This window comes from Maylandia zebra, linkage group LG8 (assembly GCF_041146795.1).
Source record: "Maylandia zebra isolate NMK-2024a linkage group LG8, Mzebra_GT3a, whole genome shotgun sequence".
NCBI lineage: Eukaryota > Metazoa > Chordata > Actinopteri > Cichliformes > Cichlidae > Maylandia > Maylandia zebra.
Genome location: NC_135174.1, coordinates 17550691 through 17573466, shown reverse-complemented (window position 1 = coordinate 17573466; position 22776 = coordinate 17550691). Strand labels below are relative to the sequence as shown.

The window sequence follows — 22776 nt, the reverse complement described above, 5'->3', positions numbered from 1 at the left end:
TTCAGTTGCCTATCTTGGGTCGAATAAAAGGCTAATGCTAAAGAGAGGAACCCTGTTTCATGTCAATTGATTATGTTTTTGCCGTAACATAACAAATCCTCAGGCAAACACCAGAAATCCTCCAAATCCAGAAAGGTAGAAACTGCTGTTTACCAAATCTTGGATTGGCATCCTTGACTGCTAATAAGCACTCACATGAAAGTGAGTTCCTGTCGCCTTCCAGCTCTCTCGTTCTCTCCTGCAGCAGAAAAGTGAAGTTCTCTGCCTAAACAATCGAGAATCCCCGTGGGAGAACCGTGACCGGGTGGAAGTATGGGAGGAATGTGAAGCGGAGTAGCAGATCATGCTCCAGAAGATGATTAAAACGCACGACACGCACTCTGGTATTTGAAGACGTGAACATATTGTGTTTATTCAATGCAGACACAGAATATGAATATGTAGGTGAATATAGAAGAGAGAAAAAAAAGCAAGATTTATTTGAAAAATAAACAAAAAGGGGGGTTAAAAAGAAAAACATTCTAAAATATTCAGTGACAGCAAAAGAAAAGCATGAAATAACCAATAGTTCTTTAAAAAAAAAAAAAGATCTAAAGGAACCATGACAGGAATAAAACACAGCCTTCGGATAGAACAATGTTTTATGGCTCCTACAGATCTTGGCAGCTTCAGGAGCCCATCAGCAGTCACCTTGAGAAAAAAACGACCACTTTCAGTGTTCTAACTAAAATTCCTCAACCAGAGGATTTTCTTTTTGTTTAATTTCCCCCTTTGCTATTCCAAAAATTTTAGAACCTGTCAAGATGCTATCCAGGAAGTATATTGGTAGAAAGCAGGTCTTCAGCATGTCTTGACTTCCTGTTGAGCCACTTCAAGAAGGATCTGCAGCTGCTTGCTGCAATAATCTGGGAATGTTGGAGAAACAGTATTATGCACAGGTCAAGAAGTGCTCTCTTTCTTAAGATGTTTATCTTTCTGTCTTCCTAAAGAATGGTCTGACCCAGCTCAGAGTCTGATGACTTAATAATAGCCCAAGGTTCGTGTTTCACATACAGTGCTGTGAAGATGTTATGTATCACTTCCTGATTTCTTCTATTTATTTTTTTGGTCACACTTACATGTTTCCCATGTTTCTTCAAAAAATGTATAATCTTAGACAAAGATAACACCAATCAATCCAAAATGCAGTCTTTAAACGATCATTTTGTTTATTAAGGCAAAAATGTTATCCAAACCTTCCTGGTGTAAAAAAGTAGTTGTCCTAAAAACTGGTTGTACCACTCTTAGAAGCAAGAACTGCAATCAAGACTTTGCGATAACTGACAATGAGTGTTTTACATCGCTGTGGAGGAATTTTGGCCCATTCGTCTTTGTTGAATAACATTTTTCCCTTAATAAATCAAATCTTTAATAAAAAGTGCATTACGTGGAAAACTGGAAAACTTTGTGGTTCCTGTGTTATCCACATTGTGGTCACTGTATTTTCAAAATAAAATATTTAAATAAATAATGAAATTATCATTCTATTATTATTGCTTACACCTCTTATATTGGACTTATGGGTATTTGTAAGATAGTGATAGGAGTAGGGAAGTTTCAGCACTACTACAAATAAAAGTGTCCGTGTTCTGCAAGGAGTTGATTTCAGTCATTAACTTCCTCATTCACAGGGATGTTTTGTAACAAAATGAGTATGCATATTGCATGATTTCACTTCCAGCTGATGGAAAACCACCTAGATTTTACACGCAAACAGGTGCTAGACTTCCCCATCAAAATCTGGATAATACATTTTAAGGCAAAACTGCAGTGACGCAGTGTTTTCACAACAACCACGTGTTTCTGTGAGAGACCTAGTCCATCTTGCAGGACAGATGGACTAGGACTTCAAATGCTTTGCAGGTATGAGACTTACTGAAGATTCGCCTCCATGTGGGGGGCAAGCAAAAGTGGTAGACGGTCATGTAGTAAACTGGAACCCCAGACAATGTAACTACACAACTACATCCTGTGTTCCAAGGGTCCGAGTAAAGAGAGAGACCCACAATGAAGAAAGACACCGCTGTGAAGGTGACTGCGACGACCAACGGCACCTTAATGTTAATAACCACAATGTAGCAAATACATAAACAAACAAACCAATAAATTGTTCAGTTTAACATGTAGTAAGACAAAAAGGCTTTGCAATTCAGTACAATATGCTAACCTTAAAAGGTCTAGGGTGGAGGGGGAAACGATATCGATGGATGAGCATCCCCAAGGTTGCCAAGGCAATGAAGAACCAACGAGAAAAGGAGGTAAGGCTGATGAGCTGGGAAATATCTCCACTGATTAACATGATCACCATCAGTGGGTACTGGAGACACACAGAAAACAGAGTAACTCTTATGTCACTGTTACACACACAGTGATTAAATACACAGAATCAAGAATCATCTCATATCTTTTTAAGGTGAATTAAATATACAGTTTAAATATATTTAATAAGATATTCACGATAAAATATTAGGACTTATTCTTGGTTGAAATTAAACATTCTACTTTGAGAGTTTTTGACCAATGCCTTGTCTTCTGTACTTTATTTTCAAAGCGTTTTACTATTTATTTACGTAGATGACTGGTTTATAATGTGTGGACAGCTCTTTACCATTAACAGCAAAGCAGGTAAAGGTGTGTGTCTGCGGATATGGATTGTGGAAAAGATCTGTGGCCAGTAGCCCTCTCTGGCTCCAACGAAAAGCATCCTGCAAGACAGAGCTCTCACATGAGTTCAAAGCCACAGAAAAGATGGCAGTAATCATGTTTTAAGAGGTCCGAATACCTTGGTGACACAAAGATGCCACCATTAAGTGTTCCGAGGCAAGATAAGGCCACAAGTACTGGAATTACAGAATCCAATCCCTGAAGAGCACAGGTGGCGAATGTCTGCGGGACAGAGAGCTTATCACACAAACTCTGTACACACATCGCTCTGATTTTTCTTTTTTAATACAGTACAGAATGTGATGTACCACAGCCACAGCATCAGACAGCAGCAGCTCAGTGGGAGCCAACATAGTGTAGTAGGCCACATTAACAAGCACATATAAGACTGTCACGGTCACCATAGACGAGATTATTGCCAGTGGGATGTTTCTGTTAAGACAGGATACAGACAGAGTGATATAAGAGCTGCAGCCAACTTGGTCTGAGAAACAAAAAATGAAGATGCAATCTACCTGCTTGGATTTTTGACCTCTTCTGTGACAAAGTTCAAATTGAACCTAAAGAAAAATAAGGAATGACACAGGCATCTGATGTTTGTAACAGTATGATTTAATGGACTGTACAAAGCTAAGCAAAATAGTTTTGTATAAATTATGGTAAAAAAAACCAAACCCAAACATGTTAAAATCGTTTGTATTTGTAGCAGCTCTCCTGATATAATATGTTTGCTTACCATCCACTGTAGGCATATAGGCCATTATAGATGGCGAGTGGCAGCCTGTCTAATGTTAATGATTCAAACTCAAAACCATTCTGGAAGTTTTCAGTCTTTCCTGCAAAAAGGATGATACAGAAAGAGATGACAACCAACTGAATGCATTGTAATTATTATTATTATTGTTATTGTTGTTGTTGTTGTTGTTATTATTATTATTATTATTATTAGTGGTAGTAGTAGTAGTACAAAATCAATTCTGCAAAATTTGGGTTGCTGTGCAAAAATGTACAAAAACGATGCAAGAATTTACAAATCTTATATTTCGTGCACAACTGAACATGGAAAATATATTGAATGATCACACAGAGAAAATCCCAGTCTCTGAAAAGCAATGTCGTATTTTCAATTGAACATAAATTTGGGCCAAAGCCATGTTTTACCACTGTGCAAGAATGTTACATTATTCTGATTTTTTTTTTTTTTTTTTTTTTTTTTTGCAGAGTAGTGAACCTCTGTACATTTCTACTTCTGAGAAACTCTCTAAAATGCTCTTCTTATATCCAGTCATATTGCTCATTTGTTGCTAGTTAACCTAATTAGTTCCTGAAGCTGGTTCTTTTTAGTATTTCTTACTTTTTTCAGCTTTTTTTCAGTATTTTTTATTTTCTTTTTTGGGTGGATCTTTACAGTTAGGAAGTCTGTGTCTTCAGAAATAACAATTACGTGTTCCCACCTTTGACCAAAGCAATGATGCCAGGGATGATGATGAGGACTAAAGCAAACATCTTAATGAAAGTCAAAGAGACCTGGATGTGAGATGCCATGCGCACACTCCAGCAGTTGACTGCCACAAGAAATGCTACAGACACACAAAGATAAACAACTGGCAAAATAAACTATTGTGGTTAGTATAATACAAACATGTAAAAAAAATAAAAATACAGGACTGTGCAAAGTTGTTGAGTCATTCTTCATCTCTTTATATTTTGCAAGGAAAATGGGAAATAGATGAATGAGTAAAATTTCTGCACGCATGGAAATATGTGTTCTGTTTGGAAGTATATAGGCAAAACAAGTTTGTACAAAATTGCAGAAACTTGTTTTTACAATTTAAATGAGCTTTAAAGATTTGGTACTCCGACCTTTATTCTTGAACTCCCTAGTTCTCCAGGCTTCTTGAAGGACATTCAAAGATCTTCTTTACATGTTGGCTGCCTCCTTTTCTTTCCTCTCTCAAGCTGATTTTTGTCAAGTTCAGATCTGAGCTCTGATCTGAGTCCATGACTGATAGTTTTCAATTGTGTGTTTTTCTATTCACATATACTTTTACTGCTTTGGCAGGGTATTTGGGATCATTTCAAGCTGAAAAATGAAAATATTCCCAGTCAGATACTTTCCAGCTGATATTGAAAGGTTTATAAAAGTCAGACGTTTCTTTTGTGTGTTCAGAATTCCAACAATTTTGACAAGATCTCCAAAATCACAGCATGAAATCAAGCCCCAAACCATGACAGAGCCTCCACTGTGTTTTACAGCTGGTTCAGACACTCACTGTTGTACCTCAGTGATTTGAACAAAACAATATTCCATGAAACCAGACTTTCAGTTAGTTGTATTGTAGCATACCTCAGTGGCTTTGTAACAGACACTCTTCCACTTAGACCATTTCTAATACGGCTTCTGTGAATTTTAGATGGATTACCTGAAGGCCTAGATGCATACCTCAGTCTCTACTGGATTTTTCCTATAACTTAAGGACATGTTCATTGGATTTTGTTCATCTGCTACAGATTCTTTTAACCACTTTTTCCCATTTCCTCAACATTTCAAAGGAAACACTGCACACTTGAGAGGTTTTTGGTTAATAACACTTTAGGAATCACTTTGTGAGAGCAAAAATACAATCTCTTGCCCTGTTATCTTTTCTGTTCTTCATAGAGTCAGCTAAAGAAATTAGAGAAAAATTATTACAAGACAGTCTATTTGGAAGCAAAACATAAAGAAATCAAGGTAGACTCAAGACTTTCGCACAACACTGAGAACTGAAAACCACTCACTCACTCCAAGGATGCTCACAAGTTTGATTAGCATTGTCGGAGCAGCACATGGTGCGAAGAATGGCTCCACCACATAACGACCGAAGGCCAAGGACACAAGGGAAGTCGAAGCTGGTCTGGATATTAAAAATATTTTCAGTGATTAAGCGCTGACTCTATTTTATAACTCTAGCCTGATAAATAATAATCTTACCTGTTAAATAAGAACTCAACCCAGAGTCGGAGGAAAGCAGGAAGGGGACCTAATGTCTCCAATAGATACATGAAGTCACCCCCTGATTTTGTAAAGGTGGTGCCTAGTTCAGCATAGCACAGTGCCCCTGGAAGAACAGAAAATAAGCACATGAAAATTTTTTGATTGTGATTTGACAATCAAAGGCCTTTCTGACAAAACCTTTAAAGAATTTGATCATCATGTTGGGCTCAAATCAGATTTTGTGGTTATTAGACAAATGTATACATTGAAGATACCTATTACATGTAATATTTATGACCAGCTTAAGAGATTTATTTTTACATCTGTAATTATTGATGAACTTTGATAAACTTTGATAACCAAGCTTGCAACATGATGCTTCAAAATGTGTAGTTCACGAAACAATGAATTGACATCTTTAATTTACAGTTTATGGAATTTTAAGCTTGAGACATAAATACAGCTTTTAAAAGACAGAATACACTTTATTCAGATCTTACCAAACAAGGAGAGGACCCCACACAGTCCCCACACTAGAAGTGACAGCTCCACGCTGCCACTGTTCATTAGGACTCCCTTCGGTGCAATGAAGATCCCACTGCCCACCACTGTTCCAATGATGAAAGATACAGCAGGCAGCAGCCCAATCTCCCTCCGAAGGTGCACCAGCTCCTCGTCCGTCTTCTTCTTGTTATCGTCCTCTTTATTCATCTGTGTGTGTCCCATTTGTCCGTGGCTGCAGGTCACAAAGTAAATGAGCTTGAAGCTATAACAGAAAGAAGCCTCGACCTACACGTTTTTCTGTGTTCACTCGCTCTTACTCCATTGTCCAGCCTGATTAGGGAACAAAGCCAGTACTCTTCCAAACTTCAGCCATTAAACATAACAGCTTTAAGCCTTGACGCTTTTGTGTGGAGCTTGTCAGAGTCCTTTTAGACTCAAAGAGAAAAGAGTTGGGATGTTGCAGAAACAGCTACATAGACTGCACATAGCTACTTTTAACAAGGTTCACACAAGCTGTCATTTTCCTCTGGTTTCACACAGTTTATGTGTTCTCATTTGTCTACCTACTACAGAATGTTCATTTATCACTGCTTCCCTTCCTGTAAAAGTCACAACACGTCACTGATATTTACAAATTTATGAAAAGAATTCAGCTACAGATTGTCTCATGTTTCTTTGTCAAGTTAAATAAACCTTTTTGAAGATTGTTTGACCACTATGGGAGTAAAATGTTTACAATGTGAAGCTGTATTAGTGTAAACCTAAGCAATGTGGTTTATATCATCTCTGCAGACTGCATTTTTAAATATTAACATTATAAACTATCCACTTGAAAGGCTGCTAAAGCACTCTAATGCATTGTGAAACTATCTGTCTGAGCATATTAAGGGCTACATTAAGAATTTATTACCTTTGTGATTAAAATGTAGTCAACATAATGTATTGTAAATGTTAAAGCCTACATGTCAGACACCTTGTCCCAACCATGATAAATGACACAGTGTATTTATAAAAGAACAAGCTATTGTGATTCAAGGACAAAACAAGATACAAAATAACAGAGAGATTAGTTGTAGATTTTACTGACATGAATCAGCACAGATGACAGTCTTGCAATTTTAAAACCAGGAGCAACCACTACAAACATATGATCATTCATTTTTTAAGTCTAGACGGAAAACAAGCAATTTATCTGATGGTGTTTTAACACTGGTAATGTCAAGGCAGGGTATGATTAAGCTTCTAGGGGCCTATATCTTGATATCTATATGTCCATAATTCCTTTTCTAAATGAAAAGGTTTGAGTGCACAGAAAAATAATTCATTAATTAATTAAGAAAAATAGCTAAAGTGTTTTAACAGCTTAACTGGGACAGGCGAGAGGCTACCATGCCACTATGTGTTAGTAGATAGAAATGGTAATAACTAGACTTTCTACAGGCGTGTGAAAAAGAAAGTCCACATTCACTGTTCCCATAAGAATGAAGAGGGTAAAGAACAAGCAGGTGCTACAAATCCCCTTGTTTAACTGATCACCAGTAAGTGTGACCACCTCCTGGAAAGTAGAAGTTTTGGCAGTTTGCAGGTCTAAAGCACTCAGGTGTGTGTTAACAAGATGCTGCAAGCATCCCAAGAGTGGACGTCCAAGTAAATTCAACTCAAGATCAGGCTGTGCAGTGTGCAAGGAAAAAACCTCTTTGTGCTAGAAAGAACATGGCAGCATGGTAAATGGTAAATGGCCTGTATTTATATAGCGCTTTACTAGTCCCTAAGGACCCCAAAGCGCTTTACATATCCAGTCATCCACCCATTCACACACACATTCACACACTGGTGATGGCAAGCTACATTGTAGCCACAGCCACCCTGGGGCGCACTGACAGAGGTGAGGCTGCCGGACACTGGCGCCACCGGGCCCTCTGACCACCACCAGTAGGCAGTGGGTGAAGTGTCTTGTCCAAGGACACAACGACCGAGACCGTCCAAGCCGGGGCTCGAACCGGCAACCTTCCGATTACAAGGCGAACTCCCAACTCTTGAGCCACGATCGCCCGAGCATGGTTAGAAAAGTTGTTTCCCCGAACAAACAACAAGACTTCTCTCCTTTGGACAGACAGAATTCAAGTGGAGATGTTTAGTCATAAAGTATAGCGCCAATTTGAGTGAAAACCAAATACAGCATATCAGCACAGACGTCTCATAAAACCTTTCAAAGTGGTGGAGTGGTAATGGACTCGCTCTGAAGCCAGAGTAAAGACTTGTAGTCAAGACTGCCTAAACCAAGAACAAGACAATACCAAGACCAGAGGGTATCGAGACCAAGACAAGACCAAGACCAAGACGGACCGAGTCAAGACCAAGACAAAGTCGAGACGAGACCAAGACCAAGACCGAGACAAAAAAAGTCTTTAAATTGCAGCCACGGGTGCCAGGCATATTTATGTGTTTTGCGATGCACTCGCACAGCCCTCCTCACTGCTGTCTACAGTCTCACTCACTTACTGAGAGGACAGACGCACGCTCCACTTGACTATCGCGTCTCTCACCCTCTCTGTTTTTTACATAATGATATTATCCTATATCCTCGCATGTGATTGGCCACAATATGGAGGGATTGGAGCATAGCTGAGCTACTGTGTGAGAGCTGAGCAGCGAAAAGAAATTAAGTGAGGAGCCGGCTCTCGCTCAATGGGAGTCGACTCTTCTGATTCACTACAAAGCACTCTCTAAGCACGGCTCTTAGAGCTAAAGCTTTTGCGCATGACACATTATCGAACGTTACGTTGTGTGTCATGGATACTGTTGACCCCAAATATCCCGACCACTATGTCGATCTGAGACAGCGAGACCGAGACAGCGAGACCAAGACAAGACCAAGACCACATAAAAGTGGTCTCGAGACCGTTCTCGAGACATCCAATTTTACCAGAGGACTTGGGCACCTTGCAGTCAATACCAAAGTATTCTAGAGTCAAAGTGAGCCCATCTGTCCAACAGCTACATCTTGATTGAAATTGGGTTAGTGGAACAGCAATCTCAAGGACATGAGCAAGTCTACAACAGAATTGCTGAAAAACAAATAGTGCTGCAACACTCCAAAGACAGCTGCGGATTAATGAACACCTCCAAATCTCAAAGAACTGAAGCCCAATGATGTAAGGAAGAGTGGGCCGAAATTCCTCCATAATGTAAGAGACCGATAAAGTCAGAGAAAAAATGATTACTTCAAATTATTGCTGCTAAAGATGGTTGAACTGAATGATCGGGTGTAGGCTACTCAGTTTTTCACAGGATTTCACACAGCCCAGTAAAAACTTTCTTTTTCACGGGACTGTATGTGCTGTTCACACTGTTTATGGATCACATAAAAAACAAAACATCAAGACGAGTGAGCATGATAATGAATAAAGAGTATGTATTTGCATCTTTGCCCACGTTTTTGAGTCTTACAGATATTTCAACCACTTTTCATTGTCTTCATCGTCAAACAAAGACGTCTGTGTCCACAAGGTCATGTGAGCTATACGTAAATTTTCTTTGATCTAATTATTGTTTGCGAGGTAGGATCAACACCCTTTCTTTTTCTTTCCATTAATAAATCCAATTTTTAATTAAGGAAACGCTTTTAATCTCTTTTAGAGAAACATTGTTCTGTTTTTTCTTTTTTCAGATCCTAGGCTTGAAACTATGGCTAGCAGATGATGTCAGCCTTTTCTGTGCTTCATCCAGTGGTTAAAGTGGGATTTGAGGAATGAGTCAAACCAGTATAATGCTAGTAAAAGGTGGAATTTGGAAAGAACATCAGTAGCTTAAATTAAAATTAAAATTACTCACGATTACTACTTCTAGGAACCGGTCTTGTAAGTCAGCCATAGTTAAAGGTATCTGGATGCCTACTTTGATCCATTATATTATTTAAATTTCATTTTAATGGTTAAACTGACATATATAATAGCATTCATTGTTGTTCAGATTTAAGCTTTAAATTTCTGGTCCTTACCTTTGAAGAGACTCTCCCATCTTCCTCTCCTGACCTCTTTCTCTTTTGTCTTCCTCCATCTCTATGTGTGAACTTATCTCACACTCACTTTTCTTTTTCTTCCAGGAAACTGCAGCTACAGCAACTGCAGATAACGGTAGCTCGCAGACGCAGTATGTTGCAAATGTTACAGAACAGTTTGTTTCTTTGGTGATATTCGTTGAGCTATTTGAAATGTTGCATTTGAAATTAGACGCCACTTCAAGAAACATCTTGTCCCTGCATCTTCTTTGCATCGACACCACTCTGAGGACGTGTGCGGGTGACAACATGTGGTGACTTAGCTGCTTCCATGGCATCCACTGGAAGGGCCAGGGTGGACTACATGAAAAACAAGATTGACTTTACATTATTTTGTATTAAACGTCTTATAAGATTTAACAAAAAGTGCCGGAACGCCGTTCTGAATCGTTTGACCCATGCCTTTATCATACTGCATTCAGTGAGTGTTTAAAGTGTGAATGTGAGTCAGGCATGGTGGCTCAGCATGAACTGAAAACAGGGGTGGTCCGGCATTTTTCTCCTCCACTCTTTCTGTGTGTGTCCAAGGACTGTCTAGTTAATCCAACTGGGGAATTCCTATTGTGCAGTAGACCTTTGTAAGGCCCTGACTGCGCGGGACGTTCAAGGTCCTAAACATTCAGATTCGGATGATTTGGGGTCATCATGCTTGCCTTTTGTGTGTGTGTGTGTGTGTGTGTGTGTGTGTGTGTGTGTGTGTGTGTGTGTGTGTGTGTGTGTGTGTGTGTGTGTGTGTGAGTGAGCGAGAGAGAGAGAGAGAGAGAGAGGTATTTGCATGTATTTGTGTAACAGCAGTGGCGAGATTTTAAACACCTGAGGTTTATGTGACTGCATTTTTGAGTCAAGGGCGCTGCTGTGGACTAGGCTACTCTCCTTGGTTCTGCTGCTGATTGAAGCACAAAGAGCATTCCTCGGCTGTGAATCAGAGGACAGAGGTCACCAACATTGCTCCAAATTAGCACTGAAACTCTCATTGAATCTTGGGCCATGTTTGCACACATACAGTGGGGCAAAAAAGTAATTAGTCAGCCACCGATTGTGCAAGTTCCCCCACTTAAAATGATGACAGAGGTCAGTAATTTGCACCAGAGGTACACTTCAACTGTGAGAGACAGGATGTGAAAAAAAAATCCATGAATTCACATGGTAGGATTTGTAAAGAATTTATTCGTAAATTAGGGTGGAAAATAAGTATTTGGTCACCTCAAACAAGGAAAATCTCTGGCTCTCACAGACCTGTAACGTCTTCTGTAAGAAGCTTTTCTGTCTCCCACTCGTTACCTGTATGAATGGCACCTGTTTGAACTCATCATCTGTATAAAAGACACCTGTCCACAGCCTCAAACAGTCAGACTCCAAACAGCCATGGCCAAGACCAAAGAGCTTTCGAAGGACACCAGGAAAAGTATTGTAGACCTGCACCAGACTGGGAAGAGTGAATCTACAATAGGCAAGCAGCTTGGTGTGAAAAAATCAACTGTGGGAGCAATCATCAGAAAATGGAAGACATACAAGACCACTGATAATCTCCCTCGATCTGGGGCTCCACGCAAGATTTCATCCCGTGGGGTCAAAATGATCATGAGAACGGTGAGCAAAGATCCCAGAACCACACGGGGGGACCTGGTGAATGACCTGCAGAGAGCTGGGACCAAAGTAACAAAGGTCACCATCAGTAACACACTACAACGGCAGGGAATCAAATCCCGCAGTGCCAGACGTGTTCCGCTGCTGAAGCCAGTGCATGTCCAGGCCCGTCTGAAGTTTGCCAGAGAGCACATGGATGATACAGCAGAGGATTGGGAGAATGTCATGTGGTCAGACGAAACCCAAGTAGAACTCTTTGGTATAAACTCAACTCGTCGTGTTTGGAGGAAGAAGAATACTGAGTTGCATCCCAAGAACACCATACCTACTGTGAAGCATGGGGGTGGAAACATCATGCTATGGGGCTGTTTTTCTGCCAAGGGGACAGGACGACTGATCCGTGTTAAGGACAGAATGAATGGGGCCATGTATCGTGAGATTTTGAGCCAAAACCTCCTTCCATCAGTGAGAACTTTGAAGATGAAACGAGGCTGGGTCTTCCAACATGACAATGATCCAAAACACACCGCCCGGGCAACAAAGGAGTGGCTCCGTAAGAAGCATTTGAAAGTCCTGGAGTGGCCTAGCCAGTCTCCAGACCTCAACCCCATAGAAAATCTGTGGCGGGAGTTGAAAGTCCGTGTTGCTCGGCGACAGCCCCAAAACATCACTGCTCTCGAGAAGATCTGCATGGAGGAATGGGCCAAAATACCAGCTACTGTGTGTGCAAACCTGGTAAAGACCTATAGTAAACGTTTGACCTCTGTTATTGCCAACAAAGGTTATGTTACAAAGTATTGAGTTGTATTTTTGTCATTGACCAAATACTTATTTTCCACCCTGATTTACGAATAAATTCTTTACAAATCCTACCATGTGGATTCATGGATATTTTTTTTTCACATTCTGTCTCTCACAGTTGAAGTGTACCTCTGGTGCAAATTACTGACCTCTGTCATCATTTTAAGTGGGGGAACTTGCACAATCGGTGGCTGACTAAATACTTTTTTGCCCCACTGTATATAAAGACACATAAAGCACCACTTCAATCCCCTTGAAAAAAGACCTCCCATTTATATGAGCATTTTCATCTAACCCAGTCTAAACCATGTGCCGTCTACTCACTGTTAGGTCTGGGAATTTCCAGCAAAAGTCAAACCCAATGACTCTGCTCTACCTCCCTGTTTTTTGGGAAAAGTTAGAAGAAGAATGTAGAGGGCACTGGCTTTAGAAATACTACACCTTGTAGAGATGGTGCCTATTTCCCTGCACCACAGAGGTGCGTGCACCTGACTAAACGCCAGCAGGCTCTCACCATGGCTTAAGTGGAGGAGATCTAAGTCAAAACTGAATAATATTGTTTTTGGTTCTTGTATGATCATGATTTAACCTCTTTGAAAAATAAACAGTGGTTCTTCAGATTTCAAAGAGTCTGGGTGGCTCGCGTGAAGGTTGAGGATATTCTAAGGCAATACTTTTTGAGGGAACTAAAACGCTGTCTACCAGACTTTTGATAGCCTGGAAAAAGTTTTGATAGAATTTTCTTAAAGGATTATATTCTGAATAAAATCACTAACAGTTTGGATTGTAAGTATTGTCGCAAAATCGATCAATGTAGAGCAGTGTCACAAACCACGGAGGCCCCAGAAAAGTGCAATCAAACGTTGAGTTTATTAACAGCCCGGAGAAAACATCAACATATGTCTTCTGACCAAAATACATGTTGTGGATACTTATAAAGCAGTGGGGTACACGCCCCCCCATGGCGTAAATGACAGATTAAAATAGGTTCCAGACATTAGTCACAGTTAATCGTACATCTTTAATAGCTATAAGCAGACATAGAACTTCTCTTTTCTATAAAACCTTCCATACAAGGTAATAAACTTCAAGCCCTCAGGGTCTCTGAGGCTAATTATTGACTCTGATCATCTGTTACCAAGTAGAATAAAATATAGTAAGACACCAAATGAGTTAAGGTCTCAGGCCGGACACATTCCTAGATTATATGTATTATATCTACTGCAAGCATGCATTGCAGTTATCCTTCTATGTTCTAGTTTCCCTCAGCATGTATCACCTGGACAGTCACGCCAGTGAAGCTTAAGACCCTTAATGAACCGAACATCAACTCAAAATAAGCACAGATATGCAATGTGTATAAAATACTTCTAACCGTACTTGTAATAAAAGTTAACATAATGGAAGGATCCTCAAATGGACATCTTCAATAAACAGCTGTAATGCAGTATCAATACTGTGAGAAATATTATTACATGAAATAATGCTGTAAAGAATGTTATTAATGCAATTATAATGATGCAGATTATATGGCAGCAATAAAATAATTTCTGTATCTCCACAGTATCCAAAATACACATATTAGATTAACCCTGACTCTAACACAAACTGGGATGAAGCTTATAGTTTATAAAACAGGATTTCAGCTACTCACTTCCAAGTACTTGAATGATGACTGAGTTATGACAACATATAGTCAACAATGTGTCTGAAAATATGAAAAAGCTGTAAACTGCAGTATAAATGAATGTAAGGTCAGTTTCTGGAGGAATTTCATGCTGCACTTGTTAGTAATGTAGCATAACTGTGCACAGTTTTCTGTCTTAAAGGAAAACCAGCAGATCACCCTGTATAGATAAACCTTATTGCAAAATCTGTTTTAGTGTTGCTGTTGATTATGCATTAATTAAAAGAGGCTTCGTCACATTGCAATATTCGTTTAACGTGTGGCTGTGCAACAGTGGCACCTGCAGGTGAAGCTGTGGAAGTGCAGAAATAAATCTGCTAAACAATTGCTGTTAAGGATTTGAAATCAATCAGTTATCATGTGATTGAATTGCAGTTTTCCAGCTTTAATTAAAGAGATTTTTAGCATTAACTGTTCACACAACCCCCACTCCATTTTCAGAGGACTTAATAATAGGGCTGTTTTAATACTTGGATCAATATCCTTTGCAGTCAGTGACTGCCCGACATCACCAAATGCTGTGGTTTCGCCCTTGAGATCTTCTGCTGGGAATTTACTGTAGCTGCTTTGACTTGCTGCTTTCAGACTTTCTGTTTTTGTCTCCAGCAACTGAAAAAAGGTCCATTGGCTATACTGTCTTAGTTTTTTGTCCATTCACACTGGTTTGCTGTATTCGGTTCAATCTGAGCAGAGTATAGCAGTTTACATATCAGAATTTATCCTGCTGCTTCTATCAGCAGTCACTCAATCAATAAACATTAGTGGCCATGAGTCACGTGACCATACTATCACATTGCCACCATCATGTTGTTTCTTTCCTCCAAGCTTTTCTTCCTATCATCCTAGTACAAGCAAATCTTAGGTTTGATCTATCCAAACAGTTTTTTTTTCTTTCTGGGAGCTGTGCAGACTCAGACTCTGACTCTGAGTGTAACCAGCGGTTTGCACCTTCTTGTAAAGCCATTTGTCTTTTCATTTATGAAGTTACCTCTTCATTGTAGACTATGTCATTGATACACCTGTTTTTGAGCATCCTTGGTTTGGTTAGATGTTGTGAAGTAATTTCTTTAACCCATGTTAACAATTCATGCACTTTAGTGGTCTTCTGTAGTCTTTGAGACTTTCTGCTATTGCTGAACTCCCTAGTGAGTTCTTTCTGTTTAAGGATCTACTAGATTGTTGCACTGACATTTCTTTGGGCCTCAAATTTAAAATTACAGTGAAAAGCTGTAAAATGCAAATTCAACACTCTGAATGAACTTCACATATTCTGTCTGTTTCTGTCTGCACGGTTGTCATGAAATAACAAGAGAAGGGGCCTCCCCTGGCTGTGAAACTGCTTGTCGGGCAGTTGTCTGATAAATTTTGAGGCTCTGAGAATGAGAGGCTGTATAAAATTGGCTGCAATTCCTGAACAGTCAATGTAAACTTTTTGTAAAACTCAAACATTGATTTAGTTAAATTGCACTGTGGTGGTGTACCAAGGCAAAACTACAAAAATGTGGCTTTTTCCCCAAAAAATTATCTACCTAACAAAGAACATATATTTAATTGAAGGGTTGTAACTCAAAAACAGTGTAATTGTGATTTAAAACATTAATTTATTGATTACAATGCCAGTACAGTTAAGGTGTAGATGTCCATCCTATTTTATACCCATTTCAAATCTACTATAGCAGATACCAGGATCCATCTGTCAATGAATCACCATATGCATGGTATAGAAAAATAAAAGTAAACCTATCATATCACTCTCTTCACAGCTGCATCCAGAAACTGCATACTTTGCTGTGTGTCAGCTTCTTCAGCTTGGCAGCTGTCACCACAATAGAGAGCCCCATTCCCAAACAAAGACAAGTGCCTCTCCACAGAGGCAGGCTGGATCTAACGTAGGGCACAGTCACAATAGAGCATCTTCAAACATTTGAAGGATAAATGACTTTTAAAAAAAGCTGCGGTCACACAGTGACCTCGTCACTGATTTATTTTACCAACCATGAGTGTCAGAGAGTAATAAACTCTTTACAGACGAATTGATCCTGCAGTATAAGTACTTAAAATGCAGAGGTTATACGTGCATAGCAGAGCTGTGAAAAATTATTAAAACCAAATTGTTCAAAATCATATGCAAACCTCAAGTTTTGCTGAATTGTTTTTCCACCACCACCTCCAGGATAATAATGCCCAGTAAATTATAGCAAAATGTATGAATAGAATTCAATAAAGTAATGTGGCATCAAAACTTTAGCGCTTTTATTCATTTTATAAACATTTAGGGGATGCAAATCAATTAATTAAAAAAAATCCACTGACCCTGCTAAAGATTATGCTGCAAAAAAGAGAGCAGATGGAGGTTGCAGTACAGTTACCACTCACACAAACTAAATGATCACACTCCAATACTACTGCACAGCCACCATAAACCATACTGCCCCAAGTGTGCAGACTGGCTGCCACTAGGAAACTCTGAAGAAGACAGAAGGGCCATGATTAAAAATTATTAGGACAAATCACCAAGAGAACAAACAACAGTTTAACAGTTAAAAGTGTAAAATAATCAGCACTTGACTAGAATTGGAAAGAGAGAGAAAAAAAGAATTAGACTCAGACACAGCACAAATTTAACTACTATAAAAATATCATGGGTTTATACACATATGTGCTCAGTTAATACCAGAAATTCTTGTCCACACAGCCCAGGCAGCTGTAGGTTTATGATTCTTGAAGAACTGCTTTGAGATTAGTCTCTCTGTCTCAGCTATAGTAAAGCATCCAGCTTGAAAAAAAATACTTGTGTTTAGCTTTTCCCTTAACCCACCAGCACCTACTGCAGCAAGTGCAAAAGCACCCGGGAGTGCCAAACCTTAAAATTCAACTCACCAGTGGTACAATTACTGTACACATGCAGCTTGGGACACTCTGTTCAATCAGCCTCCATCATTAAGGGAGACAAAGAGGCCTCATTACACCTGATGCATGACCTTTTGTACACCAACTATTCCCAGTATTTCTGAATCCGTCCATTACACATGGACTACAACATGTGACTGTTAAATGTGACTGCAACATACCATCCACTGTTACTTTTATCTTTACATGTATTTTTGCATATATTACCTCTAGTAATAAACAAACAAACAAAAACAAAACACGTTTGGAAAAAAAATTAAATTATTTGCGGTACATCTACTAAATAACTAAATATAGCCTAAACATGTAAGTTTTGCTTCAGTTTTGTGTATTTAAACAAGGTCAAATCACATAAATAAGGGGGGGGGGGGCTTTATTATTAGTAGTATTTACATTTATTACACGTGGAGAGAGATGTAACAACTTTTTGAACAGTGATTATAATCACGTGACAGCTGTTCCGTACGTTACTGGCTTCTGCCTGTGAGATGCTTTAAGAATAAATAATATGTCAGCGGGACACAACAGTGTGCTTGACCTTATAAAGCTTAATAGGATTTAATTGCCGCATAGCCTAGTTATAAAGATTTCCGACACTCTACCTTTAAATGAACTCCATTCCCGTACGCATGCGCAGGCTGTGTTTGGTTTTTCTTTAACCTGAGGAACTGTCTAGTGTCGCTGCGCTAGCAAATCCATCGCAGCTGTAGTTCTTGTCATGTTTTCAGAGCAACGGCGTGGTTTTCCCCCCACTGGAGTACAAGGACACAACACCAGACAGTGTCGCCAAGGAAATATACGTTTAAGGATGCTGCAGTCGTTTTGGGAATAGACTAACAGGACCAACAACAGTTCAAAGTGTTTACCCAGCGCTCTCTCCGGTCGGCAAGAATAGCACTGCTGTTTCCACATCGCAGTCACCACATCCATGTTCACTGCGGCAGCCTGCTCTCCGGGTCCTGGGCTTCACACGCTACAACCTCTTTGTTCGTCTGTGGAAAATATCCGGGAAAGTGTTACGACCTGTGGAAGGACTGCCGTATGTTAAAGTGTGCATCCCCTTTTCAGTCCGTGGGATTGTTTACGCATTAAAATGGCTGCTCAAATGGCATTTGGGAGAGAATGGTATTGAATCAATGCAGTAACGTTAGATTACCGAGCAGAGGCTAGACAGCCAATAAGCTACATATGCTAACAAATTTAACTTGTCAAAGTATTAATCGACTAGGCTACTTGAATAGCTTTAATCGATGGTCGGCTTTTTAGCTAGGTTCTTCCAACAAGAAGTAGGGTGAAGGGAATTCCTCCCACTCCAAATCTATGCATGCGGTTAACCAAGCAGCTTTTGTAAACACTTAGCTAACATTGCGACTTCTTAGCTAATTTTCTCCCAAATCTTTGTAAGCAGGCTTAGCTAAAGCCCTTCGTTTAAGTATGCACATCACTCAGCGAATATGCAGGACTTTTTCGTTATAATTAAAACATCCTAAATATCCGAGGCTTTCTCCCAAAGTAGACCTCAAGGCCCCGGTTTTCGGTGGAGAAGGGGGGGGAAATGGATCCTGGGAGAAACTGTAAACCTAAACTCTTTATTTTTGGACCCAAGCTGACCATCCACAGCGATTTGCGAGGTATCAGCAGATACTTGTTGGTCTACGTTTTGTTTTACTTTGTACTGGTCACTCATGCATCCCCGGCGAAAGCGTGCGAAAAGAACTGCCTCTCTGGAAAATGTATCAACGGCTCCTGCGTCTGCGACCGGGGATGGGTGGGAGACCAGTGCCAGCACTGCCAGGGGAGGTTCAAGTAAGTGCCCTTAAAATTAAATTTCTGTCTGATTGCTTGTAAAGTGATCTGTTTATAAAAAAAGTAGGTTAGGAACCACTTTGACCCAGTCTGCCTGCTGTTTATCCTTTAAACAGCAGTGTCGGGGAGGATCGTTTAACTGGACAAACACACCTGTGTTCACTCAACTTTTTTTGGGGGGGGGGGGGGGTATTGATGAGAAAGTGATTGCACGCCACAGGCAAACTCACTTCAGTTTTATTAACTTTAAAGAGGTCCAGCTTTAGTAATAGAAAACCCATGCATTCATTATTTATCATTGCGTCCTTCAAGTGTAAAGTTCATAGATGTTTATTTATACAAGTGCTGTCAAATGTTTGATCTTAAATGTTTTCATGCCTTTTATTATTTGTCATGTTCTCTCCCACACATGTGTAAAGAGCCATGTTGCCATTGCAATGTTGAGTTCAGTCGACACATGAGAGCATGGGGTAGAAAAGCATGACTGTACCATGTCATTATTGACTTCGCACCTCGCTTGCTGATATGGATTCCAGATACAGTCTTTAAACAAATGAGTACAACTGGGTTTTATTTTTCTGAAGGCGGAGCCCGCAGTGGATGCGAGGAAACATCTGTCATCACCTAGCTTTAACTAAAATCCAACTGAGGATGTGACTGATATATTTATCAGCTGTTGTTCCTCTGCTGATCTGCACAGGAAGTTATCAAGGCTACATAGTAATAAGGCCACTAAGTCAAGGCTTGTGTGCAAAGTACTAAAGGAAGGAGGCAGAGACAAAGTGACAAAACGAGGAAAGATTAAAATGTTCGCAATATATAATAATAATGATGTTCATCTTCACAGACGCTTATAATGACCTTTTGACACACTTAAGGAGCACTCTGTGGAACAGAAGTACCTCGATCACAGTAATTACCCCTCTTTCAATGTGCCCTGGGTTTGCTATAAGTTGTCATCAGGCATGCTGTCAGAGAGTAACCTCCCATCAGCAGCAGACACACAAACTAATGAATCTTTATCTTTTAGACTCTGTTATGATTAGGAATAGGAACATTTACACATTGCCGCCTAGCACCAACAAGTGTGAATTCCTTTCTTGAAGGTGGATTGCAGATTAATTTCTTGCTAGTGCGGTGTGGTTGATGAAAAGCACACAGACTCTTGATACGCTGAAGGACAGACTAGTGTTTCCCTGGATACGCTCAAACCTACACGGCCAAAACTGTTTGATAGTTAATTTGAGTTTAGTGTTCACCTTCAGGAGTTATTTATGAGACTGTAAATACACCTCAGCCATATCTTTACCCTAATGTCTGCTTTTATGATGCATTATTATCTGAAACTCATACACATCATCTGTCTTTATGAATTACAACCAATCTTTAGTCAGTTATCGTGGAAAAATCTAACCAAAATATAAGAGGGGATTGGGGGGGATTTAACTCGTATTTCTTTTGATATGGGACAGTGATGTATGGCCATTTAGAAGTTCTCTATCATTGTGACACACTGCTAATTTGTTTGGCACCTTCTCAGGAGACAAGTGATTGGATGTTTTGGTTGACTGGGACTTTTCTTGGGGAGACAGTTATTTTCTGGGGTCTTAAATTGAACCTTTGGATATGAATACTGTGTGTTGTGCTGTGTTTGGACACCCATGTCAACATTTATGGGCAGAGACAAACAGACAAGACATCTTTTTAGAGAAACACCAATAGATCTATCTGCGTACAAAATATTTGATTGATATTACAACTTAATATCAATTCAGAATCGCATATAACTTCTCTGTCAGACTCGAAAATTTGTTTAAAAGTGATAGGGTGACTGATGTACGTACCAGTCAGAAATCTTTTTTTCTTCCCCGCAAATACTTGAATTTAACCAAATGTAACTGTGCTGTTTTAATTTTGTGATTTTTCAGGCTGACAGAACCCTCAGGATACCTCACAGATGGTCCAATCAACTACAAGTACAAAACCAAGTGCACCTGGCTCATAGAGGGCTAGTAAGTATTTATGTAAATCATTGTGTTGTGTAGATGCTGGGTATGCAGAATTTATTATGTAGTGCAAACTGATTAATGCAATTAATTGAAGCTCATCAGCATCTCTATGGCGACGGGTATGCTTTTGTTGCTTAGGTAATGTAGTGTAAAGCTGGCTGGCTCTGGCATTTTGAAAGTTTAATATGTTTAACACGGATCATCATTCAGAGAAAAGAATAACCTTTACCTTACCTGTTGATGCTATTTATTGTCACGGCAACAGCAGCTGCTCCAGGACAGACAGGAAACCACGATTGCAATAAACAGTTTATATTCACTAAGATGGTTCAGCTGAAACGGAAAAAATCATGCAGTGGTATCTGTTTAAAGAAAAAGAAACATTTTTGAGCATCTTGAAGTAGCGCTGGTTCTCAAGCTATATTCCCAAGATTACCCTGTACCCATAAACCATAGCCATTGGGTCTTCAGAATAATTTAGTGATTATTTTGGAACATATATGCAAAATTTCTTTTGTTTAAAAGAAAAAGTATATGCCTTTTATTTCCTCCTTAGGGCAATGGAAACTGTGAATTGTGACACATCATACTATATTGAAATTACTCACTTCTCTCAGGGTGTGACCAGGCGTTATTGCTGCTGTAACTGGGCTTATTAGACAGCTAACTGGGGATCTTGATGAAATAGTTGAGTCAGGCCACTGTGTCAGATAATGTTGGGCCAAAGCCAACTAAAGTAATATTGTAACCGAAATGAGCTTCTTGGAAAAGCGTCTTCCCTGTGCAGGGTCACTGGCAATGAAAAGTTTAACAGTCCTTGATCTAAATTCTTACGATAAATTTGCATGCTGCTCATCACTACACCGTGACTCAGGAGATTTAATGGGGCGTTTACTAATCGTAGGGTCAACTGTGTGTCGTGTTAGTGTCCTTCGGTAAGATATTGAACTCAACCCATATTAGCGAGTGTGTAGGAAAGGATGAAAGATGATGGGTTGTTTGCCAAGAAAAGTCATTATAAATATGCATTAATGTGTGCAAAAGTGATTGGAGTGGTCAATAAGACTGAAAAGCACTTAAAAAAAACAGTAATCTAGTTAGCTTCCATTAAAACCTGAACCGTGATTCTATTGTTATTTCTCTTCTTCAGTCCAAATGCAGTTCTTCGCTTAAGATTCAACCACTTTGCCACAGAATGTAGCTGGGACCACATGTATGTCTATGATGGAGACTCGATATATGCTCCTCTAGTTGCTGTTTTCAGGTGAGTCGCTTACGTCTTACTTTATTCCTCGATACAGATGAAATACTTTTACTCTTCTGTCACATTGTAACCAGTGTGTGCACTCTTAACAAATCAGTATTGGTTTGTAAAATAAAAGAATAAATGAAATAAAGTCATGAAAAAAAATTGTTAAAATTTTGGAGTCAAGGTCTCCAGACTCTTCTTCTGTGTTTGTTTAGTCACATGCAACAAAAGTTCAAGTCGACTGCAGAGAGTTACCAATTTCTGCTTGCAATTTAGAACTGGTGCAAATTTCGAGAAAGTAATACTGATTCTTTTTTTGTGTTTCTCTAGCGGTCTCATCGTGCCCGAGATACGAGGTAATGAGACGGTTCCTGAGGTTGAGACGACTTCAGGCTACGCACTATTACACTTTTTCAGCGATGCTGCCTATAACCTCACAGGATTTGAAATATTTTACTCGTAAGTACTTACCTTGTGAGTAATTAT

The 22776-nt window shown here is 39.5% G+C and overlaps 2 protein-coding genes across 5 annotated transcripts in view; one reads left to right on the top strand and one right to left on the bottom strand.

Annotated features, from left to right (window-relative positions):
- Window positions 1–384: 384 nt before the first annotated feature.
- LOC101477237 (cystine/glutamate transporter-like) lies at window positions 385–10312 on the bottom strand. Of its 3 annotated transcripts, XM_076887508.1 has the most exons (14): window positions 10182–10312; window positions 6178–6413; window positions 5675–5801; window positions 5482–5597; window positions 4158–4307; window positions 3440–3539; window positions 3219–3263; window positions 3012–3135; window positions 2822–2925; window positions 2648–2744; window positions 2207–2356; window positions 1916–2093; window positions 796–905; window positions 385–690 (listed from the first exon to the last, which is right to left on the bottom strand). In XM_076887508.1, exons 1-13 carry the CDS (start codon window positions 10238–10240, stop codon window positions 841–843), a joined length of 1551 nt encoding a protein of 516 aa, XP_076743623.1. In that variant the 5' UTR covers window positions 10241–10312; the 3' UTR covers window positions 385–690; window positions 796–840. The 3 variants fall into 3 exon arrangements, with proteins under 3 accessions (XP_076743623.1, XP_076743622.1, XP_076743624.1); XM_076887507.1 differs by having other exon boundaries at window positions 385–905; XM_076887509.1 differs by having other exon boundaries at window positions 385–905; window positions 4158–4283.
- Window positions 10313–17870: 7558 nt separating this feature from the next.
- atrnl1b (attractin-like 1b) overlaps window positions 17871–22776 on the top strand; it is a 69808-nt gene continuing 64902 nt past the window's right edge. Inside the window, exons 1-4 of one of the 2 annotated variants that reach the window (XM_076887506.1) lie at window positions 17871–19032; window positions 20961–21044; window positions 22192–22305; window positions 22621–22749. In XM_076887506.1, coding sequence (XP_076743621.1) covers window positions 18782–19032; window positions 20961–21044; window positions 22192–22305; window positions 22621–22749 — 578 coding nt within the window. In that variant the 5' untranslated portion in view covers window positions 17871–18781. The remainder of the gene's footprint in view (window positions 19033–20960; window positions 21045–22191; window positions 22306–22620; window positions 22750–22776) is intronic. The other variant, XM_004567506.3, reaches the window with a different exon arrangement.

Excerpts from the sequence above, each read along its gene's own strand:
- LOC101477237 (XM_076887507.1), bottom strand. The coding sequence starts at position 10,240 with ATGGAGGAAGACAAAAGAGAAAGAGGTCAGGAGAGGAAGATGGGAGAG. Across the intron at positions 3,136-3,218 it reads GAGGTCAAAAATCCAAGCAG|AAACATCCCACTGGCAATAA; the intron begins GTAGATTGCATC and ends CTGTCTTAACAG. Across the intron at positions 2,357-2,647 it reads TACCTGCTTTGCTGTTAATG|TACCCACTGATGGTGATCAT; the intron begins GTAAAGAGCTGT and ends GTGTGTCTCCAG.